Source organism: Nesoenas mayeri (assembly GCF_963082525.1).
Source record: "Nesoenas mayeri genome assembly, chromosome: 5".
Lineage (NCBI taxonomy): Eukaryota > Metazoa > Chordata > Aves > Columbiformes > Columbidae > Nesoenas > Nesoenas mayeri.
Genome location: NC_137548.1, coordinates 2516092 through 2542879, shown reverse-complemented (window position 1 = coordinate 2542879; position 26788 = coordinate 2516092). Strand labels below are relative to the sequence as shown.

Below are 26788 nucleotides of genomic sequence, written 5' to 3'. Positions count from 1 at the left end.
CCAAACATGAGGGTGTATCGCTTTGACCAAAAGGATTCCTTTAAAACTTCAGAGGTGGTTTCATCATTATAAAATACAAATAGTGTAACGGTGGATTAGTGCTGCTATTACCAGTTCTTACTGTCTCTTTGCATTTGGTTTGGGTGAAAAGAAGCAGAGCAGGAATTAGACTTTCTAAACTAGAGGAGATAAATTAGTGATACCAGTGATGGCTCGTAAAAATGTGTAGTTGCTTATAGGCAGTTTCTTTTTTCTTCCTGGGAAAGTTCCTTGTCTGCAGTACCCACCCTTCAGCATGAAGCAATCCTGCTGTAATGTGCATTTATTTCATGAACACACAGTATCAGTGAGTCAAAACAAAATTGTATCATTGTTCCAGTTATGGCAGTCGGGCGATGAGGGAGACGCTGTCCATTTTAACATATTCTTTAAAAGATCAAATGCCTTAATGTGAACACTGGAGATTTTAAAACCAGAACGTTTTAGTAAATTTATGGGTTGTTTTGTTTACATCTCGCACTTTCATTTTGATAATGAGGTGTGAGCATTTCCGTTGTTTATCGGGGGGGCTGAGAAGCGTTGCAGTGATTCCAAAGTGTGCATCAAAGCATCAGCTTTTTTTGTTGCAGAACTTATGGAATGTTAGCACAGTTTTCAAATAGTTTGTAATTCCTCTCTGAATAGGCTCAGAAATCCCCTTGGCAGCCAGTTCAGATACAATCTTTTCAAGCAGGATGCTTTTGTGAGGAAAATGTTAAAGTCTGAGCTTCAGGAGCGTTTTGTTAAACACCTGGAATAGAGTTGATTGAACTTCTTACCTGGGTTTTCATCACAGGTAGTGCAGAGATAGGATTCTATTTGCCATTCCTCAAAGCATTTGTTTTTAATGAATAATTATTGTAACAGAAAAAGAGGAAAGTGTTTGGTTTTCCTTGGGTTTGTTGAGATGTGAGAGGTCTTAATTATAACATATAGAAAGCTGTGGAGCTGGAGAGTGAGCCAGCAGAGTTCACTAACAGCAGGTAGTATTTCCTTTCTTCTTGAATTTGTAAGTCCACAACGTTTTGAAGAGCTGAAGTCTCTTTCATTATCTATTCAGTGAGTTTAAGGTCACTTTTAAAATCAAAACACTTTTAGACACTTGCATTTACTTTCATTCTATGACACTTGGCAAATCACAAGTGAAAAAAAAGAAGATAAAACACATCAATTCTTAAATATGTTTTAAAAAGTGAGAATTATCTTTTGAGCAATATTCTGTATGTGTTTAAGCACTTATGTATTCTTAAGATTAGTAAATAATACTAAATCTTGCATACTAGTGCAAGTCTTTTGGGGAAAAAAACAACACTGAACAGCAAGACATTATTAATACAGATTTTTTAAAACTGATTTTTAATATTTAAGTCACCACATCCTTAGCACTGGCACCTTGCAATCTAGTAAACTGGAAATTTGAAAGTGGTTTCATGTATTTCCTCTCCTCCAGCTGGTAGATGTACAAGCATGTCCTTACTGTAAAACATTTGTTTTTCTTTGGTTGCTGTGCTGGAAGCCGCCTGAGTAGGAAGTGAACATAATGAAACTTGTTATAAAAGCCCCGTCAAAGTAAATGAATCAGAAGAAAACAGTATTTTTTTAATCTGGTCACTGAGGTTACGGTTGGGTTGGTGGAGGATCCCGATGTCTCTGGACAACTCTGGGTGCATTTCCACGGCCCCACTGGTGAGTTTGGGTCCTGGGGACAATGACAGCGGGTGGCAGCAGCATTGGAGCTGGTGCTGGGTGGGGAGGGTGTTTTTGGAGGGGTGCGAACGGGGAGTTTTCGGACCCCCTTCTCTGATAAAACCAGGACCCTGCAGGGAGGATTTTCTGCAGGGGTGGGTGCAGGAGGGGAAGGTGGTATCAGGGACTTTGCTCTCTCCCCCTTTTTCATTTATCCGGGTGTTTGTTGTTTGTTTTATTTGGGTTTTTAGCTCTTCCTGGCCCAATGGCCTGTGTGGGGAAAGATGTCAAATGATGAAACCTGTTGCTAAAATTGGCATTTCGGTTTTGTAACCGGTGCCAAAGCTCATTCTTGCTGGCCGGCAGCTTTCTTCCAGACGCAGCTTTCCAGAACTGCATTGATTTTGCAGGTTGATATCAATGCTTTGATGTGATATCTGTTAATCTTAGACTGGAATTACAAGAGAGCCCCAAAAAATTAGGCGTGAATCTCGGTGGTAGCAGCTGAGTGTGTAACTCCTATGAAGATCCCGGTTTTAATGTACTGGACATCGTATAAAAAGCTTTTAGGAATTGTAATTGAAAACTTAACACCAAGTATCTCCCATTGCTACTTGGAATAAACTTCTATTCCAATAACTTGGAACAAGTTTTGAAAATGAAACAGGTGACTCTAGACCTAGTTTTAAAAGAATACACAATGTGTTGTTTGACATGTATATATGGATTTATATGACCTGACATCTTCAGTGTGTCCTTAGCATGCATTATCATTTGTGCATGCTCTAACAGATTAAACATATATTTCTGTAAAGAAGGGCTATGTATTGTTGCTTCGTTCTTTGATTTTTTTTTTTCTAAATTAAATTCACAAGCATCCCATCGATATTATTGTTTTGATTTGTCTCCATTATCTACAAACAGAGGCCGTTAAACAGTTAATACTCGCATTTTTGCAGGCGCTCCACGTGTTGGTGTAATCACGGCACTATACACTATTTGCATTTCCTAAAACAATTCTGCTATTGCTCTGGACTACTCATCAAATTTCTGGAGCATGACTAAAGGGTTTATTCTTACCAAATGTTGCAGACAAAAATATAAAAGACCATTTTGAGGACATTTGGGAAGTTTACATTGATTTGGTGCTTCTCTGTATTTTAAAACAAGAGAATGAACGTGTAAATACACAGGTCTTGTGTAGGGTTGTGGTCTGGGTAAGTGCAGGGACTGTCTGGGCACTTCACCTGCACATTTGCCATGGGTTTAGAGTTATTTAATACACTTCAGTGTCATTAGAACGGCTTATTATTTTATGCATTCTAATTTCATTAGCAGCCATTATTATTTAATGCATTCTGATATCAGCTCTAAAGTTGCTTGTTGTGATATTTAGGAATAATTGTTATATTTGGTTTTGGAATCTTTGAGATCATTTGGCTTCTAATAAATATACTTGAGCTCTGAAGCAGATTTGCAGTTGCTACAAACACGACTATGGCATTCAGCTTGGGAGAATTAAGGCAAGTGCTGGTGATATTAATTACCTGTGAAACGCATAGACCTGCACAAACGTTGTTGCCTCACAACACGGTGTCCACGATGCTGGAGGTGGGAAGGGAGCAGGTCCCTGCGCAGGGGACACTACCAAGCCCCCTGTAAGCAAAATATAACTCCTCCGACCTTTTTTATTCCCAGGGGTGTGTGGGTGTTGTTATAGGTTGGTTTTAGTCCCTTATAAGTAAGTAGGCTGGCTTTTTTGTTGTTGTTCTTGCATGAATATTCACTATCATAAATAAAACTTGGAACCAAAGAGACTGGTCCTTAAACCCTATTTTTTTTCTTTCTTTTTCTTTTTTAACCCTGTTAACAGCTGGCAAATGGTAATACGAGAGCTTTCGAGAGTTTTCGCAGCCAGTGACTTGAAATAAAGTTAGAAGAAGAAACACTTCCTACCCATGTTGTTTAAATGAACATGGAAATAAGCATTTGCATTGGCTTAAAGACTTACCAGGCCAACTAGTCCCAGGAATAAAAAATAAACCGAACTATTGACTGCCACAATTCCACTCGCTCTTGGGCCTTTTTCCCCTCGTGTGTGGCCATCTCGCCCCTTTGCACACCCCATAAACCAGACACTGGGAGAACTGGGCAGAATGTGCTGCTTTTTTCCCCGTTTCACCCATGTTCTGGAGCCGCTCACCTCTTGCCGTGTTCCTTTGTCTCCTCTCCTGCTCTCCCCAGTTCTTCACCTCTCTTCTCCTCTGTGCACACTGCAAGCATTATCTAATCTCCTCGGGAGAAGCTGTCGAGTCTGGGATTTGCTTTTCTAATTACCTCACCAATTCCCTTTCTCCCAGGCTTTTCAGATGAGCTATGTGCTGCTGTTCCTTCAGCCCAGCAGGTTCCTCATGTAAAAAAAAACGTGCCGAGGACATATTTTCCCTGTATTTATGGCCTCTTTACTCTCCTGACACTTCCCATGACTTTTTAACATCATTTCGATGACCACCTGGTTCAGAAAGCAGTAACTCTGACAGTCTTCCGTGTCTTCAAATTGCAGGTTTGACCTTTTAAAATTGTTTTTAAGCAGTGTGTATCTTTGCTCTTTACCATTTATTGTTCCTTATTGCTTTTTCACATCTGCTCACTTAAAATAGAACCTCAAAGCTCGCTCTGCAGCTCCAAACTCTGCTGGCCTGTGTTCCTCGTGACTTAATTTTGATTATAGTATCTTCTAAAAGAAAGGTTGCAAAGTTCCCGGCCCGTTTGAATAATTCAGTGTGCCTGAGCGAGCGGTTCCTCTGGGGAAGGGTGGGATTTAAGAAGTGAGGAGCGGGTGCCGAGTTCAGAGCCCAGAGCAGCTCCCAGCTCAGGGAAATGACGTGTTGAAGAGTTGGGGGAGATTGAGAAGCTGTTTGATCAAAGCAAGACATGCTCGCAGCGGTCGCCGCGCCAGCCGGGGGGTTTCCTTCCCTATCACAGGGCAGGAGCTGTGCCTGGTTCTTTCAGGTCTTATCTCAATTTAAACAAGCCATTTTTTATATATATATATATAAAATCCAAATACTTATTTTTCCATCCATTTTAAAGATTAAAATATATGTGTACATATAAATATACACACATTTGAGTTTCTCCTTGACTCTGCGTAAAAGGACACGATGAACGCAAGCCTGAAGTGATCGGTGTTTTTGATGGCAGCTGATGGATGAGGATGCACCCGAGATGCTTTACATAGCTCACTTATTGTATTGTGAGAATATTTTGCTCACTGGGCATCAAATGTTTAGAATTGCAGGGAAAACGGCTAAAACGCCGTATGAAGATAAATGAAGTTCCGTTTTGCTTAAGACACTACTTCATATGCTTCCTCTGTCAGCGTTTATTAGTAGCAGACGGGCTATCTAGAAATCGCTGTACTAGAAATAAAGTTAGAAATTAGTGCGGGTGTTTTTAAAAAGCTGACGGTGCGTTTTTATTAGGGATATCTCTTGAAGCATTTAAATCTCTGTGGGTCTTTCTAAAGAATTATGCTGTAGTTATGCTTAAAAATTGGGAATACGGATGCTGAATAAGAGCATCCCAGGCTTTTAAGTTACTACGTCTGGTTCCCTTTGTCCTCTGGAGCATCATCCAGATGAGGGATTAAAAATGCCTTTGGAGCAGATGTTTTGTGTTTCTAACAGGCAGTGTTATCTTGAGAAGATAAAAGATGAGAAGGAAGAAAAGCCCGACCTAAAAAGAGACGTTTGTTGGCTTAATATGAATTTCTGTGTTTGTGATGGTAAATGCCGTCTCGAGACTTGATGTGCGTGTTGTGGGTTTGGGATTTTTCTGTTGGTTGGTTTTTTAATGAACAATCTTGTTTTGTGGAACAAAACCAGAGCTTTCTGAGTGTGTTTTTACTACAAAAATACATATATAATGTAAAAATATACTTAGGCAGTATAACCAAACTGCTGGTTTGTCTCGTTGGTACGGGCTAAAAAGAAGTTTGGCTCTATTATTTTATTCCCCTTTATTTTGGTTGTTTGACCATTGCTTTTGTACTCAGGACTTCAGAATTTCCCCAAGTCCAGATATTATTGAGAGTCAGACTTCATGCCAGACCTCCTGTGGTTCAAAATCCAGCTTGCCCTTAGATTAGTTCTAAAAAAATACGATCCATTTGTTTCTAGTCCTAATACCACTGAGCTTGAACAGTTTTCATCCTCATCTTAACAGACTTCTTCCCAGGGGCCTGTAAAGTCTATTAACGTCTCGCTGAGAAGGAATTTTGAGCTGTTGGAGGGGTGGAAGAGTAAGGAGGAGTGAGAAAGATGAGCAAGGGAAGGAGCAGCTTATGAACTCCCACCTAAGATAAAAGCCGGTCCCTCAGAAAGGCCTTAAGGCCGCGTTTAAATGCTGCGCTTAGGGGACTCCTACCTGTCATTTTATTTCTGCTCCTTGGAACGGCTTGTGAAGGAATGATCCGAGATGAATGACACGGTAAAAAATAGTCCTACTAATCTTAATCTCCTTCTTTAGTGACTTCAAGCACTCCGCTTGCGTGGTTTCAGAGAGAAAATAGGTTAAAACATCAGATTCCTCTGACACCTGCTCAGAGGTCCTGCAGCAGAGCTCTTGCTGCTCGGTGCAACATGCGGATGTAGGTGTTTTAACCCTTCAAGGAAGAAACATGTCCTCAGTAATTCCTCCTGCTTTTTCCATACAATCTGTGTTTTATCAGACTCTCCTTGCTTTTCCAGCCCCTTCACTCAGGGTTGAGGTGAATACGGTAAAGATAAGTGTTTTCTCCTTGCTACAGCAGCATCTGGTTTGGTCAGCCAGTGCCCAGCTTTTGTAACTTCTTGTTTTGCTATGAAAAACACTGTCTTGCTGTGGAATTGCTTTTTTTTCCCCCTCAGTAACGGCACTTACGCCAAAATAATTTCTCCTCAAGCCAGGGACCGCGTGGGACCTTCCATTTCAAGTGGAAGCCGATTTCTAAATCCTCTGGGAAGAGTCGTCTCAACCAAGACATGTTGGTGGTTTTGCTCCTTTCAAAGCAACCTTGACTCCAGCGCTTCTGGTTGTGTTCATTGTGTGAAGCTGAGGTTCTCGGATGGGGTTTCAAGATGCTCCTCTGCTCGTCCTCAACTCTGTCAGATATTCCCAGTCTGCTGGGAGCTTTTCAGACCTGTGAACTGCAGTTAATCACAAGCAAAGTCATAGTCTTTGTGGCAGGGATGTCTGGTTTTAAAAGGAGTGACCCTGGTGAGAGGAGAACGGCTGCGATCTGATACGGAAAATGAGAGTCCCCAATTTTTCTTTGTAGGGGAGCAGAGCTTCCCTCTCATCTTACAGCTCCTCTTGTCATTTCTGAGCATCATTAAGGGTTCATTATGGGGGAAAGATCTTTATTTCCTAGGTAGCCCGTGCTTTTTCTGCAGCAGTGCTCGTGTCAGAGACGTGGCGGGACCTTAACTCGACGCTTCCTGGTTTCCCATTGTTTTGTGAATTAAACTCATGTTCAGGAAGAACATGAAACGCACTGACTATTGTTGAAAACCCGCAGGCTTAAGTGGTTTCAAGGAGTGGTTTTGGTTTTCTTGGGTTTTTTTTTTTGTTTGTTTCTTTTAGTAGTACTCAGCTGTGCAACAGTTCCATGAAGCAGAAGTTTGAGGTGCAGAAAACTAAATGATACTTACAGGACTGTACAAAAACTCTGTAACAGAACAGGACAGCTGGATTAGAAGCAGAATGTGTATTCCCTTCTCAGTGCACAGCAGCTTTATTTACGTGTTTCTTCACCTGTGCTTTCACCAGTGCAGAATTAAGCACTAGAACTGTGTGTTGTTCCCTGGGTGGACGTCTCTCCCTGGGTGTCATGTACGAGCTCTCATGGGTGGCAGCATCTGTTCACCACCATTGTGTAATATCTTAATTAGCAGTCCCACTACAATCAGCACTGGTGTATGTTTTCACGTGTTTGGTGTGTGTCCCCCTTCCCTGAGGCATTTGGGTTCCCATTGTTGGTCCGTGTGGTCCCTGTGCTGCCTGTCCTTGGTAGACTTCTCCATCCATGTCATCACCTGTGTGTCTGGGATGTTGAAGTTGTACGGCAGCAGTCCCTTCACAGAATCTCAGCCTGGTTGGGTTGAAGGGACCTCTGGAGATCCCCCAGTGCAACCCCCCTGCTCACGCAGGGTCACAGAGCAGATCACACAGGTGGGTCCAGGGGGTTTGAATGTCTCAGAGCAGGAGACTCCACACCCGCTCTGGGCAGCCTGGGCCAGGCTCTGGCACCTCCCAGCAAACAAGTTTCTGCTCATGTTCACATGGACCCTCCTGTGTTTCAGTCTGTGCCCGTTGCCCCTCACCCTGGCGCTGGGCACCACTGAACAGAGTCTGGTCCATCCTCTGACACCCATCCTGAGATATTAATCCCATTGATCAGATCCCCTTCAGCTTCTCTTCTCCAGCTGAACAGCCCCAGCTCTCTCAGCGTCTCCTCATCACAAAGATGCTCCAGACCCCTCAGCATCTTTGTGTCTCTGTGCTGGACTCCCTCCAGTAATTCCTTGTCCTTCTTAAAGTGGGGAGCCCAGAACTGGACACACAACTCCAGCTGTGTCCCCCCCAAGGCAGAGCAGAGGGCGAGGAACAACCTCCCTGGACCTGCTGGCCACACTTTTCCTAATGCCCCTTCTAGCAATCCCCTCTATGCATCTTTGCTTTGTCTCCCTACCTGTTGGCCGTGCTGGCTCTTCCTCTCTCCTCCCGTGGCGCTGTGGGGGCAAAGCCCAGTCCTGCCCCCTCAGTTTTCAGCCCACAGCAGGAGATGGAGCAGCGAGTAGCTCCTTGTGGTGGCTCCGGGACAGCTCTGCCCACCTTCCTTTGACCCGGAGGAAGGAAGCCGGCCAGACACCTGCCTTCCTTCTCTTGGGATTGTGTCTGCACCATCTATAAAAGCCACCAGGGCCACAAATTGAGTTACCCTCAAGGTATTGGTATGAAATGATGAATTCCTCTATTTGGAGGAAGCTCTCTGAGCTCCGTTGTCTCTGGAGAGAGGAATGCCTGCATTTCAGAGTTTGACCCGAAGATGTTCTTGCCTTCCCCCAACAAACTCCCGATCCGTTTGTCTTGTGTTTGGAGCCATGTACAGAATGCCAATGTAACTATGTAAGATTCCTTTTTGGAGGCAATTAACATATCGTTTGTATGGGGAGAGTAGGGAATTTCCCTGGATTGTATTACTTACAAATCTTTTGGCTATAGTTTAAGATCTCGTTAGTGCTTTCCTGATTGAGAGGCTGCCAGGGAAAACTGAGTATCTAGACTAAGTCTTGAGTGCTTTTTTTTTTTTAAGGTGGGGTTGGTGTTTAGTTTGGGGGGATTTTTAGCAGGAAAACAGCCACGCAGGACCAGGATGAATTAGTTGTGGCCCTTAAGCTGACGTTGCCTGTTCCAGGTTGTCTTGTCTAGCTCAGCCTTGGAAACTAAAGCTGTGATTAACCTCCGTGAAGGGAGGTGAAAGGCGTTATCCTGCCTTGCGTTAGGGGGAGGTGGAAGTTGGCTTTTCTCGCAGCGCATTTCCTAGTCTTGACACTTGTATTTTGACTCATGATTTTCCTTAGGTCCCTCTTGCTTTTGTACTTATCTCTCTCATGCCTCAGACAGCGTTTCATGTTCTAGTTACTTTGTTTTTAGTTCTGAGACATCCCAGAGAATTGTTCCTGCCCTTCTCCGGTGTCGTGGCTTTTTATTGCCACAGGTTTTAACAGCACGTAAGTTCAGTTCCCTGCCAGACTGGTTGGTTCTCTTACCCCAGAGTCCTCACCTGGTCTTTTCCTCTGGTGGGTCCGTGTTCCTCCTCTGCTCACAGTCACCCAGTACTCACTAGTAGGGTTAGTAACATAACTGCGTGTTACTCATTCTGTGGATGAATAACTGCAGAATTACCCACAGTCATTGTTTTTGCTTCATCACTGGCAGAAATCTGCCTTGACTTGAAATTCCTTCTCTACCATCAAGGCCAAACACTTGGGTTTTAATTGAACAGAGACGCCAGCTTTGCAGGAGTAGGAATTGCCACCTTAACTTCATAGAAAAACTTGTGGGAAATTACTGGACATGTGCAAATCTGCAGCACCGCAGTACAGAGCTGCCCTGCTTTTTGTTCCCAATTCTTCCTTCTGTACAATTTTAAATGGGAGAAAAAAAAAACACCCTAATTCTTGTATTTCTTTTGGACAGGTTCAGCAACAGGTTCATCCAAACCTTTCAGCAAAAGAAGATTCCCTCTATTACATTGAAGAGTTGATACTTCAGCTGCTAAACAAGCTATGCATCGCTCAGCCGCGGACAGTCCAAGATGTAGAGGTGAGAAAGATACTGGAAAACCAAGCGCTTGCTTGCAGAATCACTAAAAGGAACAAAGGTATTTTGAGCAGTGCAGGTGGACGTTAAATCTGAACAGCAGAGTCTGGTAATACTTAAAGATTATATAGTATTCAGATTTCACAAAGCAGGCTTAATTGGAAACTCATTTCCCTGTGCAGGATGTCAGGATAGAAATGGTGGGAATCTTTATGTTTTAGCATTATTTTTATAAATGCACAATACTTTGAAGGATCTTCTGCTGCTCAAATGCACCTTAGGCTTAAGGCTGTTGCAAGCTGGCCTACTCCTTGACATAAATATACAGAAAAAAAGGAAATAATGGAATGAAAGGTTACTGTTGTTAGGCCTGGATTGTGCAGCTGAGGGAATAGAGTTGTATGTTCCTGGAACTTTATTGAACTCACTGAGGCTCTTGTATTATTGCAGCTGTCTGCTTTTGTGTCATCGCGTACAAAATGAGGGCTTTAATGGAGTGCGCGGCAGTCTGCAGTCGAGAGGGAGAAAGTGCTTTCATGGAGCTGCGGCCCCTTGTAGCTTTGTAGAGTATTAATTTTACATCAATCTATATGTCTAGGGTTTTCAGCCTAAACCAAAATGAAGTCCTTGTCTAATATTTTGGATGTGTGTCATGGAAATCAAGAATATATGTATGTATTTATTTACAAAATAATTGCTTGAGGGGTTTTAGATTCCTATTAGATGCGGCAGTTGCCTTTTATTCAGCATCGAGTTAATTCATTAGTCATAAACAAAAATTAATAATTAATGTATTTTGTAATACTGATGCATAGAGATTCTAGCATGACTAAATAAAAGCAAAATTTAATAGCCCCTTAATAGCTCTCCAGCCTGTTATCCACCTTGAGTCTGGATTTGAACTTTGGATGGGGAGCTGAGAAATAGCCGTGTTCGTTCTCCAGTTCTCAGCTGATCAAACCCTTCAGCACACGGGCTGGTTTGAGAGAGCGCTGGTTATTGTACACACCGACTCCCGAGATTTCTGCTTCTGAGTCATGCGATGGTACAATTACCCTGTGCATGTACAAATTAATAATTTTAATTGGGTGTGTGTACGCTGTGTGCAGAGCTGCACACAATACAGGCAACGTTCTGAGATAACCGGCACCTCTCTGAATTGTATTTATGAATATCACAGCAGACGCTAAATCCCTGCGTGTTGTATTTTGAATATACCTGACATTTAAAAGCTATGAATGTTATAACTTTTATTCCATTTAAAAACACAAAGCTAGGTTGAAATAGTGGTAACAGTTTCCCCAAAACGTTATCGTTCTGTAGGTAAATAAATTCAGAATCTTCCAGAGCGGGGAAAGCAGAATTGGGTTTTGTGTTGCAAGTTGTTGGTGAGGTTGTACCACCAACAGGCACCCGAGATCCACGAGTCAAGGCTTCTGGCTCTGCTCCTCAGCTGCTTTTAGCTGTTAGGAAAAAACAGGCGAGCTGTGATCTCTCAAGTTTATCGTGCAGATATTTCCACAAGAGCCTGGAGTTAATGGAGCTATTTGTGCGTAATATTATACTGAAGTATTTGCAAAATCCAAAGTCTAAAACCTCAGACTGTAAAGGTTTTATAAATAGAAAAAGCCCTTCAAATCATTCCCCGCAGAACGCTGGGGACCAGTGAGGTCGGAGCGCAGAAGGCGGGTGTTTCTGGTGAACTGTTGTGCTGGAAACTGCTGAATGACACATTACATCCATTTTACGGGTGATCTCCTGGTAGAATCTCAAGGAGGGTTGGTTTTGGTGGAACAGCCCAGAGCTTTCGACCGATACCCACGAGGAAAGGTCCCCATGTGTTTACCTGCACAGACGGCTGATGCCGAAAGCTGAGCGTTAAATGGCCATGTGCGAATATTTAAAAGCTGCCTCAGAAGACCTCAGGCCTCCTGTTCAATTTCAAGATAAGTGCCAAAATCTTTTTCTCAAAGGGACATGTAGATTTCACCATTTTTCTTTGGATCATTCTTCAGCTCATCTAGAAAACCTCAGAGGGTTGTCACCCTCATTGTGGCCCAGATTATGGGTCCAAAGCAGAGACTGGGGGTGGCACCACAGCTGCTCAGGGATGCCACGTGGAGCAGGGACATGGTAGCTGTGTAGCAGCAAGTGATGGCTGCTCCCTCGAGCTATCCAACTTAAATCTGTTTTTCCAAAATCGGAACAGTCGTCAGAATTCAGTTTAGAGTCGTTTTTCCAGCATTTAATTCCCCAGCTGGCAGAGGCTGCAGCGAGAGGCCTGGGGAACTTTGTGGAAGGCAGGGCTGGGACATTCCATGTGTTCAGCTGGGGGCTGCTGCCCAAAGCACTTGCCTCTGTTGGGGGCGTTGTCTCACCTGTTAAAATGGGAATTTATATATAAGTGACCTTAAATTGCCTCTGGTTTACCATGGCAAACTGTAAACTGCAGCCATGGTGACTGGCTGTGCAGTGGTGAAGATGCTCCTGCGTGGTCTTGTGGAGCCCAAAGTCTTAAGCCAGACTTTTCATTAATCACAACCCTCCTCCTAGTTTCTGCCATAAACTTGATTCTGATGTAGGACAAGTTACACTGAACTTTTGTGAAATAGGAACAGTAACAACTTGGGGTTTTTTTCCTTTAAACTGTAAACTATTTAGTGTTTCCTGATGCTGTTTATATTTTGGGCTCCTGGTCTCAGCTGAGGTTTCTTGCTGCTCTTGTGATGTAAAGATCATCAAGCGGAGTCATTTTAGGAGACTGAAAGGAGTTTGTCGTGCTTAGGGAAGGGAGGCTGTTTGGGATTATTGAAAAGAGTGAAGCTGAGTTGGGTAAGAAGGAGAGAACAGTTAGGAAAAGCCGTTACAAACACTGAGGAGGAGGATAATTGTCTATACTGCAGGGGAAGTAATTTGCTGTTGTGTTTTTTTTTCAACTTCTCTTTGATTCCTGCGGTTAATCTAAGTGCACTCGTTATGTTTGGACAGGAGCGCGTTCAAAAGACATTTCCTCATCCAATAGACAAGTGGGCGATTGCTGATGCGCAGTCTGCTATAGAGAAACGAAAAAGAAGAAACCCTCTCCTGCTGCCTGTGGACAAAATACATCCTTTATTAAAGGTACTTAACCCAACAACCTGATGGCTGTTGCTCTGCCCACCACACACCCTCCAGCATAATCTTTAAAGTATTTCTTTAGTTTGTGTGAAATTAGGTAAGTTTCTTATGGTGGCTGAAAGAGTAAAGGGTCACCGTAGAACAGGATGAATATATTGTATTATGTAATAAATGTAGGTCCTTAAATTCATCGTGTTCTAGACATTAGTGTGTTATATATTACTCTGCTTTGAAACACTAGTTAGTTTTTAACATAAATAAACCCCAAACAAACTCAAATACCTTACCTACTTCAGCAGCACTGTTTCAGTGCCTTTATTTGTTTCAAAATGCTGTAGAAGCCAAAATAAAAGAGAGAACAAGTAGATCGTGTTCTTTGTGTACTGTCAACTAAGATGTGTGTCAGTGGCCTTTCGGTTACTGTTGAATGTCACTGGTGCCTTGGGTTTAAACTCACTAGATCTACAAAGGTGTAAAAGGGACCTAATAAAGACTTTATTGTTGGTGGGTTTTGAGGAGGAGAGTGGCCATCTCAGTTTTTAGATGTCACGTTAATTATAACAGGTTGTCGTGACGGGAATTCTTACACGGCTTTGATTCAGCAGCAGTTTAGGGTTTATTAATCCATTGTGGTAAGTTACACGGATAAGTTTTATAATTACTAATAGCACTTAATCATCAGCCAGTTTAACAGTAATTCAATGAAATTTGTTACAATCAAAATAGCAACTTAGTTAAAGGTTAGTAAAGGTAGGGTCCAGGCTAAACTTACAGCAGGGTTTTAACTGAAACACACAGACACAGAAAAGGTAAATTAAACCACACACAAGTGAATAGACAGACAATAGTTCTACAGTTAAACTGCACAGCTGTGCACAGACAGCTTAACCTGTGGAGTAGTAGCAGTGGTAGGAATCAGGGAAACATTAAATTGCGTCCTGCCCTGTGTAGTAAATTCTGCACCGTAGGTGCGTGTCAGCTGTGGTGCAGGATGGACTGGAGTTCCCATGTTGATGAGCACAAATAGAGGCAGTGAGGGTCTGCACCCCGTGCATCAGGTGCGTTGGCGCTTGAACCAAGTTGGGTTCGTGCTGGTGATGACGACTCTGGTGAGCAAAATCCTGTGATGAACCGCATCGCCAGGAGCTGCGCTGGTATCGTACCCAGTACCGGGCCTGCACAGGAACAACAATGCAAGTCTCGGTGGGGTTCTTCTGGATGGGTTACCACTTAGCGGCTCAACTTGTGTAACTGCTGGGACTAAGGACAAAAGTTCCTTTTCCCATTCGAGGTATCTGTTCTGTCCCAGTCACTGCTGTTGAGCTGAATAGTAAAGATCTCTTGGGTCCATTAGGGCCAGTTTGAGACAGGTGACAGTCAGTACCATGTTCAACAAAGGCCCATTTGACCGCAATAAGGTCGTGAGGGTGTACTGGTCCCAACGTTTTGGGTTTTGACCGCCTCTTCAGGTTGGTGAAGTTGGTGTAGGGGCTGGAGCACAAGTGTGATGGAGCGGCTGAGGGACCTGGGGGGTTCAGCTGGAGAACAGGAGCTGAGGGGAGACCTTCTGATCTCTGAACTGCCTGAAAGGAGCTTGGAGCTAGGGGGGTCGGGCTCTGCTCCCCAGGAACAAGCACCAGGAGCAGAGGAAACGGCCTCAGGTTCCACCAGGGGAGGTTGAGGTTGGATGTGGGGAACAATTTCTTCCCCAAAGGGCTGTGGGGCATTGGAACAGGCTGCCCAGGGCAGTGCTGGAGTCACCATCCCTGGAGGGTTGGGCAGACGGACATGAGGTTCTCAGGACACGGGGCAGTGCCAGGGGTGGGTTAATGATTGGACTCGATGATCTTGAGGGTCTTTTCCAACCAAAATGATTCTATGATTCATGTTCTGCATTCCATTTCCATAGTTTTCCCTTTCATAAAAGCCAATATGTTGGGCAAGCAATGATAGAAAATCCAGGTTACCTGTGTTCTCCTAAAGTACCCATAAATTGTTGTAATTCTTTATTAGATTAGATTTGTGGTTATTCTGTTTTGCTCAGGGTACCTGGTGGAATCACAGCACTACCTGCAATCCACCAAGTGCCTAAAAATTTTGGCATCCTTCAGGTGGAATTTTGCTTTCTTTGCTGTCCGGGTCACACACCCAGCTTCTCACCATTCTGCTGTGGTAGTACTGGGATTCATTCTCTTGTGTCTATTAGAAATTTTACTAATTTCCATCAAGGACCAACTGGAATTAAATCTAAGTACCTCTTTCATTAGCTACTGATACGTGTCCATTCACCAGGCGGACAGACCCCATTGTTGTCCTGGCACTCTTTGTTTTTTGGTCTCATGTTTTGCAGTTCGTTTCCAAGGGAGGGGAAAGGGCCATCACATTTTCTCTGAGCGGCGATTGCGCCAGAGCACTTGGAACATGCTCTCCCCTTTTGCCGTCATTGCATTTTTGGCACACTTGAATTAGATTTGGGATTACGCTCATAGGCTCTCTGTGAATGGTGGCTTTAGGAAGGCCTGATGCTGAGGCTTTTCTCCTTAGTTCATTTCTTTCTTCCTGCACGATTGTCGATTAATGGACTCCGGTCCTTGTGGGTCACTCTGGGGTGTTTGTTTAACCCGTCTAACATTTTTGTTGTTCCACCGGTTATATCATCCCATCCCATTTCTCATCTATAATTTATGATGCTGTGGGTTAATTCTGCCCAGGTGGGGAGATGTCTTAATGCTCTTGGTGCGGCATTGCCATCAGCCTCTATGGCTAAAAGAGCATTATGTTCAGTATCTCTTTTAATTTCCTCTCATTTTGCAATGAGGTAAGGTTTCAGAGCAGCTGGGGCTCCCCTGATTAATGGGTTTGCATGGCAAAGTCTATGGTTTTTGCGGTAGGAATGTCGTGTGTACAGGCTGCTTTAATCACTGCACCCGAGAGCTCATCTAAAGATTTTATAGGTATGACGAATGGTTCTCCTCCCTCTGATGCATCTATTCCTCCAGCCCAGTTATGCCGCTCTGCTGGTTATTGAATGAGGGGCATTTGGGGGGCTGGGTCCCCACAACCCGTTTGGTTCATCCCCACTTAATAAAATCCTGGCCCCAGCAGTTAAGCAAACACACATAAAATTTCCACTTTGCTTTCTCTGGGTTTATGGCTGCAGTGTTTTTGTAAATTGGCCGCGTGAATCAGATCGAGGGGGTTTATTTTTCTAAGTGCTGACTCCAGCTCCACCCCATAGTTTATTCTGATTTTGTAATTCAGCGTATTGGGGAGACTCAGATGAGCAGGGGGTCATCTCTGTCTGAGATAGGTGTGAATCATTCCAAACGTTATGACCCCAATCCTCAGGGAATGCCATTAGTTTTCTAATTTGAACTACGTCAAGAGGTTTTGAATCATTTCAACATTTTCTCCTAATTTTTGTATTTTTAAATGGGCTCCCTGAAGTTGTTTTTGCAGTTGTTCTCTCTTAAAGATCACGACAGTTCAGTGGCTTTACGTCCCTCCATTTCATCTTTTTTGTTTAATTCTTTTCCTAATATGTTGCTTCTAAACACGTTCCTAGTGTCTTACAAATCACACCTTTATGTTTTCCGTCCGTAGTTGAACCCCCCACAGCATTTTGCTGCATCTCTAACGCTTCCCAGTCAGACCAATGATCACACGCCCTGTCTTTTGGAAAACTGGGCTTTGGGTTGATCCTGTGCTTTTGTAAGTCATTTGTGACACAACTTGCCATCCTATCCCCCGTGCCAATTGGTCATGAAAATAATCCTTACACAGCTTCGACTTAGAACTTAATGATACTTTGTGGTAAGTTACAAGGTTGGGTTGTATAATTACTCGTAGCACTTAATCATCAGCCAATTTAACAGAGCGATTCAAGGATATTTGTTATAATCAATCCAAATAGCAATTGAGTTAAAGATTTGTAAATGGCAAGGTTTATGCTAAACTTACAGGGGGGTTTTCTTAACTAAAACACGCAAAAAGGGTAAATTAAAATGCACAAACAGAGGAATAGACAGTTGTAAGATCAAATTGCACACAAAGGTTAACCTACGATTAAAATTTCCCATTAGTGGGTTTTATAAATTACTCACTTTCATGTGTTGACATCCATCAGCGGTCGATTGTCGGGCCATGCGAAATTAGGCCTTTGGGTCCTCACAAAATCACCCGTAGCTGATCCAGGAGAGCTCAACGGGCATCATATAGGACCAGGATCACTGTTTATAGGCTTGCGAGATTGTTGGCTTTAGTCAGGGTTTTTCCACGCAGGATGAGAGAATATTTTGGTGTTTCCCATCATTTCTCCACCTCCAGAATGTTTCAGATCATACAGTTCTGCTACCAACCCAGGTGGCAGGAGCACCAGGAGTGACGATGACAATAAACCAGGGTTAAATCACTGGGTTTTAATTCAATCTGATTCAAACACTGCTCTTTTTCGCTATTTCTTTTCACTATTGATTTTGCTTTTCATTCGTAGCTTCAAAAATGCTTTTCTCCAGTGGCAGCGTTGTGGCACCAGTTGCATTAAGAAAACATTATTCAAGCATAAGAAGAAACTAAAGCACTTTTTCAGGTGTAATCACTGTTCTTATACACAATGTCTTCGTTTGTGAGGGTTAATAAGAGCAGAAGAGATGTTAGGAAAGAAAACAGCATTAAATAAGACCTTCCTAGACAACACTGGCTTTTTAAAGTGAAGTCTTGCTTAGGAGTGTCTGGACATAGGTACAGAATCTGATTTTAGAAGATGCGTTGAAATACAACAAGAGCACATTATTTAAATGCTTGGATTTACCTGTGCTTATTCCTGATGATCCTGCCCAAAATAAGAGGCCACGTGGTGCATGTTCTGCAGAACACCCAGCATGTGTCACAAGAAGAATGTGCAATATTCAGCCTGTTTTTCCTCTGTTCAGACTTTAATGATTAAAGTTGAATTATTTTATGTAACGGAAGGATGCATATAGCTTAGCTTCTCAGCCAAATGTAAAGAATGGACTAAAATGGATCACAGTACATACCAGGTTGAACATACAGTGTGTAGTTGCATGAAAGACAACTTCTTCCATCAAGAACAATTTAAAATAAAGTGTGTTGGGGTTTTTTTTCTGAAGAGTCCAGACTTATCCAGAGTTGTGTAGCTTTTCATCTGTCGGTATATGGCAAAGTAGCACAAGGAGGTATTTGCAAACCTTTCCTCGGGGGCAGCTGATCAAACTTCATTTGATGTCCTTTGCCCTGCCTGGTACGCTACTGTAAATTATCAACACAGCCAGATGAATTTCAGCAGAAAACTCAATGTGTTAATTGTCATTCCAAGTGTATTTTTGGAATAAATAGCTTTTTTTTTCCCCCCTCTCTTATTTTCAATTTGCAGGAGGTCCTGGGTTACAAGGTGGATTACCACGTCTCTCTATATATCGTGGCTGTCTTGGAATACATCTCAGCTGACATTTTAAAGCTGGCTGGAAACTATGTTTTCAACATACGGCACTTTGAGATCTCCCAGCAGGACATTAAAGTATCAATGTGTGCTGATAAGGTAAGGAAGTGGGATTACAAGAATCTTTTGGACAGATACAAAGGTAGATAATCCCAGAGGTGATTTTTTAATTTATGTTTAGAAGATCAAGTGGGATAGGAGGGAGAGACTCGTTTTATCCAAATGTAGAAGCTTCTCCTTATTCATGCCAGACCTGTCACAAGTAAAGACTTAAGTTGAGCTTATTCAGTTTAGGAACAGTGGTAGCGCTTACAAAACAATGCAAGGACAGAAAATGATCTTGTCCTTTATTTCTCAGCTGTCTTACTGTCCTGATGTCGCTTTGTCATGACAGCTCTTTCCTTCTTTTGTAATACAGAAAAGATACTTAGTTTTCATCCTCATAAAAAGGAGAAACGTTTTTGTGTGATTTTATCTGTATCAGGAGGGTTTTGTCAAAGGCTTCTGCGAGATGCTTTGTTTTCAGAGTTGGTTCTGCATGAATTGTGACTTGTTTTCTAGGTCGTACTGACTTATAAAGGAGAAAATGGCTTTGGCAAGTGATCCAGCCTTCTGCTGCCAAAGTTTAAATATTACTCCCTTGTGAAAGTGATCACAGAAAGTATTGTATTAAAAACTCAAAGGATTTCTCTGAAATAGCCGAGCTTGAGCCAAGTGTAAAAATCAGGCTCGCATATAACGTTTTCTATTTCTTTGCTAGGTTTTGATGGATATGTTTGATCAGGATGACATTGGGTTGGTTTCTCTCTGCGAAGACGAACCCTCTTCTTCTGGGGAACTCAACTACTATGACCTAGTGAGGAACGAAATAGCAGAAGAAAGGCAATATCTGCGGGAGCTGAATCTCATCATCAAAGTATTTCGGGAGGCTTTCCTATCGAACCGAAAATTGTTCACACCTAATGTAAGTCCTTTAATAGGTTATTGATGCGTAACATTAATTGCTCTGTTAGCAGCCATAACGTATCAATATCACATTCACTGCATCGGAGGTAAAATTCAACTTGATTTGTTGCATGTCAGTGCGTAATGAGTTTTGACTGTATATGAAATAAAATGGAGGAATTGATGTTAATAGCATGAGAGTGCTGCTCTCGGAGTGAAGCTTAATGGACGCGATTCTCTGTCAGACGGCAGCAATAGCTGGAGTCCTTTGCTCATATAGGTGATAGTTACACTTTTGCTTAACATAAAAATTGGCAGTTATCTGCCTGCGCGGAGATAAATGCTGAACTGGTATTTGAAGTCTGCCCCAGGGCACCTCTGTCTGCAGAACCTGCCAGGGAATCAGCCCTCGGCTCTGGATTCTCTGGTGTGGCACTGACTGGGAAGGGAATCTCTATCTGATCAGCGATTGAAATATTTGGTTGAAATTATATGTGCGGCAAATTCCGTTTTCGGGATGCTGGAGCCTAAAGAGAGAAGCACAGCTCTTGTAAGAGGAGCAGCAATAATGAGAGATGAGTGAAGCTTTGCTGAGGGAGGAAGGAGCAAGGACCAGGCCAGCAGAACCTGAACTGGGATTCGCAGGTGGTACCAGCGGGTTGAGGAGAGGGAGCAGGAGACATCGGATATTGGGAAACATTGCTTAATGGAAAAGGTTGTGAAGTGGTGGAACAGGCTGCCCAGGGCAGTGCTGGAGTCACCATCCCTGGAGGGCTGAGCAGATGGAGATGAGGTTCTCAGGACATGGGGCAGTGCCGGGGTGGGTTATGGTTGGACTCGATGAGGGACTTTTCCAACCAAAATGTTTCTATGATTCATCTTACAGCTGAGGCTGGAGGTTCCTCACTAACTGAGAGGAGAATTGTGCAGACGTAGGGACAGAGTTGAAACAAAGAGGATGGGAGAAGAAGGGGGCGATACTTTGGAGCTGGGGAATATTGTTTTGTTATATGAGAATGGGTGTGAGAAACGTTGAGGCTGCTCTTGCCGTGGTCCTGGCAGGAGGTCGCGCAAGCTCGGCACTGTTGCGTTGGAGCAGAGAAGGCTGAAGAATTGCCTTTCAGAATTGAAACACCAGTCATGGGAAGGGGCTGCCTCCTCCTATGTGGATTTGAAAAACCTAAAACAATTTGGAGAAGGAAGCTGCCGATTCCTCCTCCATACCCAGGGAGTGCTCTGCTAACCGAGCCACGTGGCTGCTTGAGTTTTACATGTGATTTAGAGGGTCTGTCTTGGAGCTGCTTTAAATCACCTCATTCCTCTTGTGTCCTGAGAGACAAGAATCCAATCTCACTGGGGGGAGCATTGGGCAAGGCGGGATGTGCCCGGGCAGGCCTGCAGCGCGGGGAACACCACATCATTTCATTTTCTTCCTTGTCTTTTATTGGCTCCTCTTGCTTCAGGCTTCACCAAAAACACTCCAATATTTACATAAACAAAAGAAATTATTCTAGACACTACTAAGATGCGTTTTATGTTTGCAGGACATCGATGTGATATTTAGCAACATTTCAGATATTCATGAGCTGACAGTGAAGCTTTTAGGATTGATCGAGGATACTGTCGAAATGACTGATGAAAGTAGTCCCCATCCTCTGGCTGGCAGCTGCTTCGAGGATCTCGCAGAGGTACGGTGCTTTGGTGCTTTCTTGTGTTTGTGGGGGTTTTTAAGTCACTTTGGGTCATATCTCTATCTCTGATAGATTTGCAGTTGTAAAATGTCCTTTTAATAAGCTCTGAATGGAGATCTTCCCTACCCATCCTTTAGTAGGTAAGCTAAAGCATGTCTCCTACCCATCACAGAATCGCTATTGAGCAGGTAACTAAAATCTTAATTTCAGAGTGAGAATTAATTGCTACGATCCCGTAGGGATGTGGCTTGGAAAACTACCTGGGGTTGCCTATTGAGAGAACGTGGTGCCGCCATTTCTCTAGGCATCGCTTTTTGTCGCAAAAATCACAGCAGCGGGACATAGATCTGCAAGAGGAGCGACTTGTGTTACTCTGGACTGTGACCTCACTCAAACAAGACATGTTCTTCATCCGGGCAGATGCCACTCACTTACCAAGACACCATCAAGTTTGCCTGGTGTTACTTCACTAAACCCATCACATGACAATATCAGTGGGAAAGTCCACTTGACTAGGTCCGAGTTCTTAAGTTGTTAAAGCATAATTGCTTATTATCATGATAAGGAGAAGCGTTTGAGCAATGATTTAAAGCAAGTAGCTATTATATTACTATTGAACAAAAGGACTTAAGATTTGAATTAGTGCAGCACTATCCTGGGAAACATTAATATCTCCATTTATTGCCAAAGCCACTCTTAGGCATCCTGTGCTTTAACTGGGAACAAATCCCCTTCAACGAGTGAACATCTCACTTGATTTCCATTAACTGAAAAACTTAAATGCAGATGAGGAAGAGATTATTCACAAAACAGGTATTAATGAGTTTGGTGTGGCTTATACTGGAACTTTATTAATGGTTCTTTTTTTCTATTTATTGTTTTTTTGCATGGACATTGAAATACTGGAAACGCTACAAAAGAGACTCACAAAAGTGAAATTTTTGAGAAGGTGCTTTACAGTGAGATACAGCTCAGTTTAGTCTGAATAGCATGAGTATACAGATACTTTCACAGCCTGAAAATAGAGTACAAAGTTATTCTGCCTTATTTTTTTTGAGAGGTGTATTGAGCCTAATTTTCTGAACCAAAATGTATGGGTGATCGTGTAAACCACATGGACTTTAGCACTGAGGAAGTCAAATGAGGTGTTCTGTCCTGAGAGAGAATATCTTGGATGAACCACATGGTGAACGTGAAGTTGATGGGGTTTATCTTAAAATTCCGATTTTTATAAAGAAAATGACAACGTGTAAATCTTACATTTCGCAGTTACGTGCGTCCAGTTTTTAAAATGCGAGGGCTGCATGAACACAGCAGTGCCATTTGGAAAACAATGGCATTTTTGGGGTGTGAAGCATACAGGCCCTTCAGCCCATGTGCCACTCACTTACCAATACACCATAGAGATAAAGTTTGCCTGGTGTTACTTCACTAAACCCATCACGTGACAATATCAGTGGGAAAGTCCACTTGACTAGGTCCCCTTCTTAAGTTGTTAAAGCATAATTGCTTATTATCATGATAAGGAGAAGCGTTTGAGCAATGATTTAAAGCAAGTAGCTATTATATTACCATTGAACAAAAGGACTTAAGATTTGAATTAGTGCAGCACTATCCGGGGAAACGTTAATATCTCCATTTATTGCCAAAGCCACTCTTAGGCATCCTGTGCTTTAATTGGGAACAAATCCCCTTCAATGGGTAAAAATCTCACTTGATTTCCATTAACTGAAAAATGCAGATGAAGAACAAATTATTCTTCAAACCTTCTTTTTATTCTTTTAAGTTTGAACTTAATAATTCGCTTAATACGGAACAAGACCTACTTAATAACTACGCTGTTCGTTTGATCATCTTGCATGTTGAGATCGTCTCTCTGTGAATATTTGCAAAAGGGATCGTTAAATAGAGATAAAGTGAAGTGTTTATTTGCTCTGCCTATCTTACTGCCAGGTTTGTTCCCTTAGCGTTGCCATTATAAAGGTCCTTCAATTTATTTGGAAGGATAATTAAAAACCAAACAGCCCTTGAAAGCTGGAATCTTCCTGCTTTGGCTTGATAGGTTCTCTGGAAGGTTTAAACAGAAATGTTGCTGTGGTTTTGAGATAATGAGATATGGGGCAAATAAAACATTTCTTTCCTGGTGTGGAGGCAATTTGAAAACTTGTTGCCTGACACATGTGAGTGGGAGATGGATATTTGTTAATGCGCTGCTCAAAGAATTGGACTTGGTGGTAACTTTTACAGTTCTAATTACTACTGGATGTTTTCCCGATGGCCTGAGATAATCTCTTTAGGTAATTTAGGTAATCATCTCTTTAGATAATTCAGGCAGCGGGGAGAGCCTCAGAAATGAGGGCGGAGGGTGTCTGTGGCTACTCTGGGTTTCAGAAAGCAGGGTAATCATCAGGAGATTGTAAATCTGTTATGCTGGTGTTGGCGTTTCCATAGGAGAAGTTTTAAGGATCCGCAAAGCGAAAAAAGGTGGAAAGCAGCGCTACAGCAAAAGGGACTGAAACGTACCAACACCAATCCCGATAATGGAGATAATTACACAGGCATCAAGTTAACGCCTCCCTATTTCAGTAACTTGTGCAATGCTGCAAGTGTAAAAGAACCCTTTTGAATTAGTCTCTTGGAGATGATGGCTAATGCGGTTTGTTTCAATCAAAAAACAAACCCAAAACTTCAAAATACTGATGAAAGTCCAAACCCAAAACTTCAAAATACTGATGAAAGTCTTGAGCGGGAGAAAAAGAAAACGCTTCTAAAACGCTGTAAAAAGTTGAAAAAGCACAGAATAAATATGATGTGTTGGTTTGGCTCCTTTAATAGATTTGCATGCACGATTCCATTCTGAGCAGCAGTTCCAGCCCTGCTCTCTGCTTCTGCTGGTTTTACTACAATAGCTCTGGAACCCACACCCCCAGCTGAGCTCCTGCTCCTCCAGAGGCGTTTGCTCATTTATTTCTTGGCCAGTATGGCAAAGAGAAACTGTATATGCAGCGTTATTGTCCGCTGTCTTGGCTGGTGTCAAATAAACCTCCTGTATTGTGTGCTTGCAGGTGTGGAGTAAACAAATGAAACAAAACCCAAAAGCCAGGCTGTAAACTGGGTTCATATTCTGCTAAAGAAAACCAGCCTGTTCATTTAGAGACTGTAATAATTTCAGCTGCTGCAAGTGCCAAACTTCCCCCGGTCATCCCCCCTCCCAGATACAATCTAATGCGAACAGACAGCGATGATTAGAACTTGATGAGCAGAGTTGGGAGCGATGATTGCAATTTGCATGCGCAAAGAGAGTGCAGGTCTGTGTCTCCTCCCCACAAAGACCTGAATTGCAGCTGCCCCATGAGTAAGGTGGGAAGTCCCTTGGACCCCTTGCAAATGGAAGAATTCAGACTTTACCCCAGTGTTCAAATGAGACTTTGTGGTGTCTGATGCTCCCAAATTCTGCAGCCTGTATTCTGACAGGCGTTGAGGTGGAAAGAGGTATGTGCTGATTCCGGGCACGGCGCCATCGGCACCGGATAACCCGGTGATTCATGTGTGACTCAGCCCCATGAATCTGCAGAGACTCGGGAACAGCCTGACGGGCTTTGGGGCAGGTGAGCTGTGAGCACTCGTAAATTATTCCTGCAAGAATTCATGTACGTTCAGGTTTTCATCCCTTCCCGCTGTAGCTGATGCGACGGAATCGCAGCCAGATCCTCCATCTGGAATGGTGATTTTTGCACCTGAAACCCTTGGTCGTTAGGACTTTCCTCTGGGACTTTCAGACCAGCTGTTTTGCCCCCAAACGCGATCTTTTCAGACAAGTGCTTATGACTGACCATTCTTAGCTGATGTACCCCAAAATAATGGTGGTACAACAAAGCCTCTTTGTGACAGTCTCCAAAATTCACCTGAAGTCTCACTTTTTATCTGCATTTCTGTCCTTATTGGTAAATTGGAGATAAATTGCCGTTGTTTGTGAACTGTGGTTGGACTGCAAGCAAGAGCTTCTCTTGGTTCCCACTGCTTTGCTGTGACAGAGTTTCTGTTGGTGATAAGTACGGTGAGATTGAGGAACACTGAGAAAACGTTGGGCGCCTTTCAAATTTGGAAGTGAAAAAGATTTGTGGTTTACTGAACATTTGCTTTGCAAATTTGATCTTTTCTTGAAAAGTTCCACTTGTCTGTCCGCTTATTAAACAAATTAATGGTACCAACTGGAACAGAAATATCTTGCATCTTTCATGTATGTATATAATTCTCTGCTTTTATTTAGGAGCAAGCCTTTGATCCATATGAAACGTTGTCGCAGGATATTCTCTCTCCACAATTTCATGAGCATTTTAATAACTTAATGGCCAAACCTGCTGTTGCTCTCCACTTCCAGGTGAGTGCAAATGAGAAATACTGAATCGCTTTAGTTCTTACGTTTCAAAGGTTTGGATTTTGTCAGTAGCACTTTACTTTCTAGTGAGGAAGAAAATCCTCTAGATTGACCTCTTTTCAGTGTAGGATATTTAGACTCTGCCTCTTCCTATAAAAACTGGACGTAGCTCTGACCCATCCATGAGTCTTTTGCAGGTTTTTTTTGTCCTCTCTTGCTTGAGAATAAAGGGCGACCTCTCCTACCTGCCACTTCTCTTGCCTTTTTGCCTTTTAATGCCAAACACAGGCATCCAGGCACAATATTTTCATTTTCTTACATATCCCAGGCTCCTTTGTTCAGCATTGGGGCTGCGACTGGCAGTTTGTCTTGAATCATTTCTTCAATAGGACTATCCAGCGACATCATCCAATATGTTAAAGACTGTTCAGAAGATGGGCCTTGTGTTCAGACATGCACTTAAGCTGCTGAGCAAGTGTTCGGTCAGTGCCGTTCCCAGCTAAACCCGTTATAGTAGAGCTTAGTTTGTATGGTTTGCTGGGGCAATTTAAAGCCCAGAGCCCTGTTCCAGATTAAACTGGCAGTTGAGTCGTTTGACAGTGGATCCGGCCTCCCTCATGACTCTCCTCACCACGCGAAGATTTGGCCTTTCCTAGGGATGTTCCCTCACACTTCTCCAAGGTGTGAACGTAGAGGTCCAAGCTTGACCATGGATGTGAATGAGCAACTGCAGAGAGACATAGAATTCTTAAATGAGAGGGGAGGTCATTTCCAAAAAAGAGAGCAGGTAATTCACTTTCTGTTGAATAGTTATCTTGGTCTGGAAGATGACAGGGGTTTCACCATCCTTTGGAAAACCTCATCTTACAACCTACTAGTTAACTGCTGAGAATGGGAAAGGATTTCCAGTTCGTTTTCTAAGTCATAAACTTGTAATTCTCGGTTTGTGAGGGAGAGGACCTACTAGTGTTAATTTCTTCAGCACCTGATGACACCTCCGTGTTTCTGTGGTGTGTTGGCTCTAAATTGGAGCACAACGTACATAATTGGTAGGTGTCGTGGTTTAACCTCAGCTGGTAAGTAAGGCGCACGCAGCCGCTCACTCAC

At 42.9% G+C, this 26788-nt stretch overlaps 1 protein-coding gene across 2 annotated transcripts in view; it reads left to right on the top strand.

The window, feature by feature from the left end:
- Positions 1-26788, top strand: part of SOS2 (SOS Ras/Rho guanine nucleotide exchange factor 2) — a 59508-nt gene that overhangs the window by 1545 nt on the left and 31175 nt on the right. For both annotated transcript variants that reach the window (XR_013922187.1, XM_080345403.1), the window contains exons 2-7: positions 9970-10095; positions 13081-13212; positions 18602-18766; positions 19428-19631; positions 21157-21300; positions 25574-25684. Coding sequence is in view for 1 of the 2 variants with exons in the window: in XM_080345403.1 (XP_080201529.1) it covers positions 9970-10095; positions 13081-13212; positions 18602-18766; positions 19428-19631; positions 21157-21300; positions 25574-25684 (882 nt within the window). In the remaining variant the exon portion in view is untranslated. The remainder of the gene's footprint in view (positions 1-9969; positions 10096-13080; positions 13213-18601; positions 18767-19427; positions 19632-21156; positions 21301-25573; positions 25685-26788) is intronic.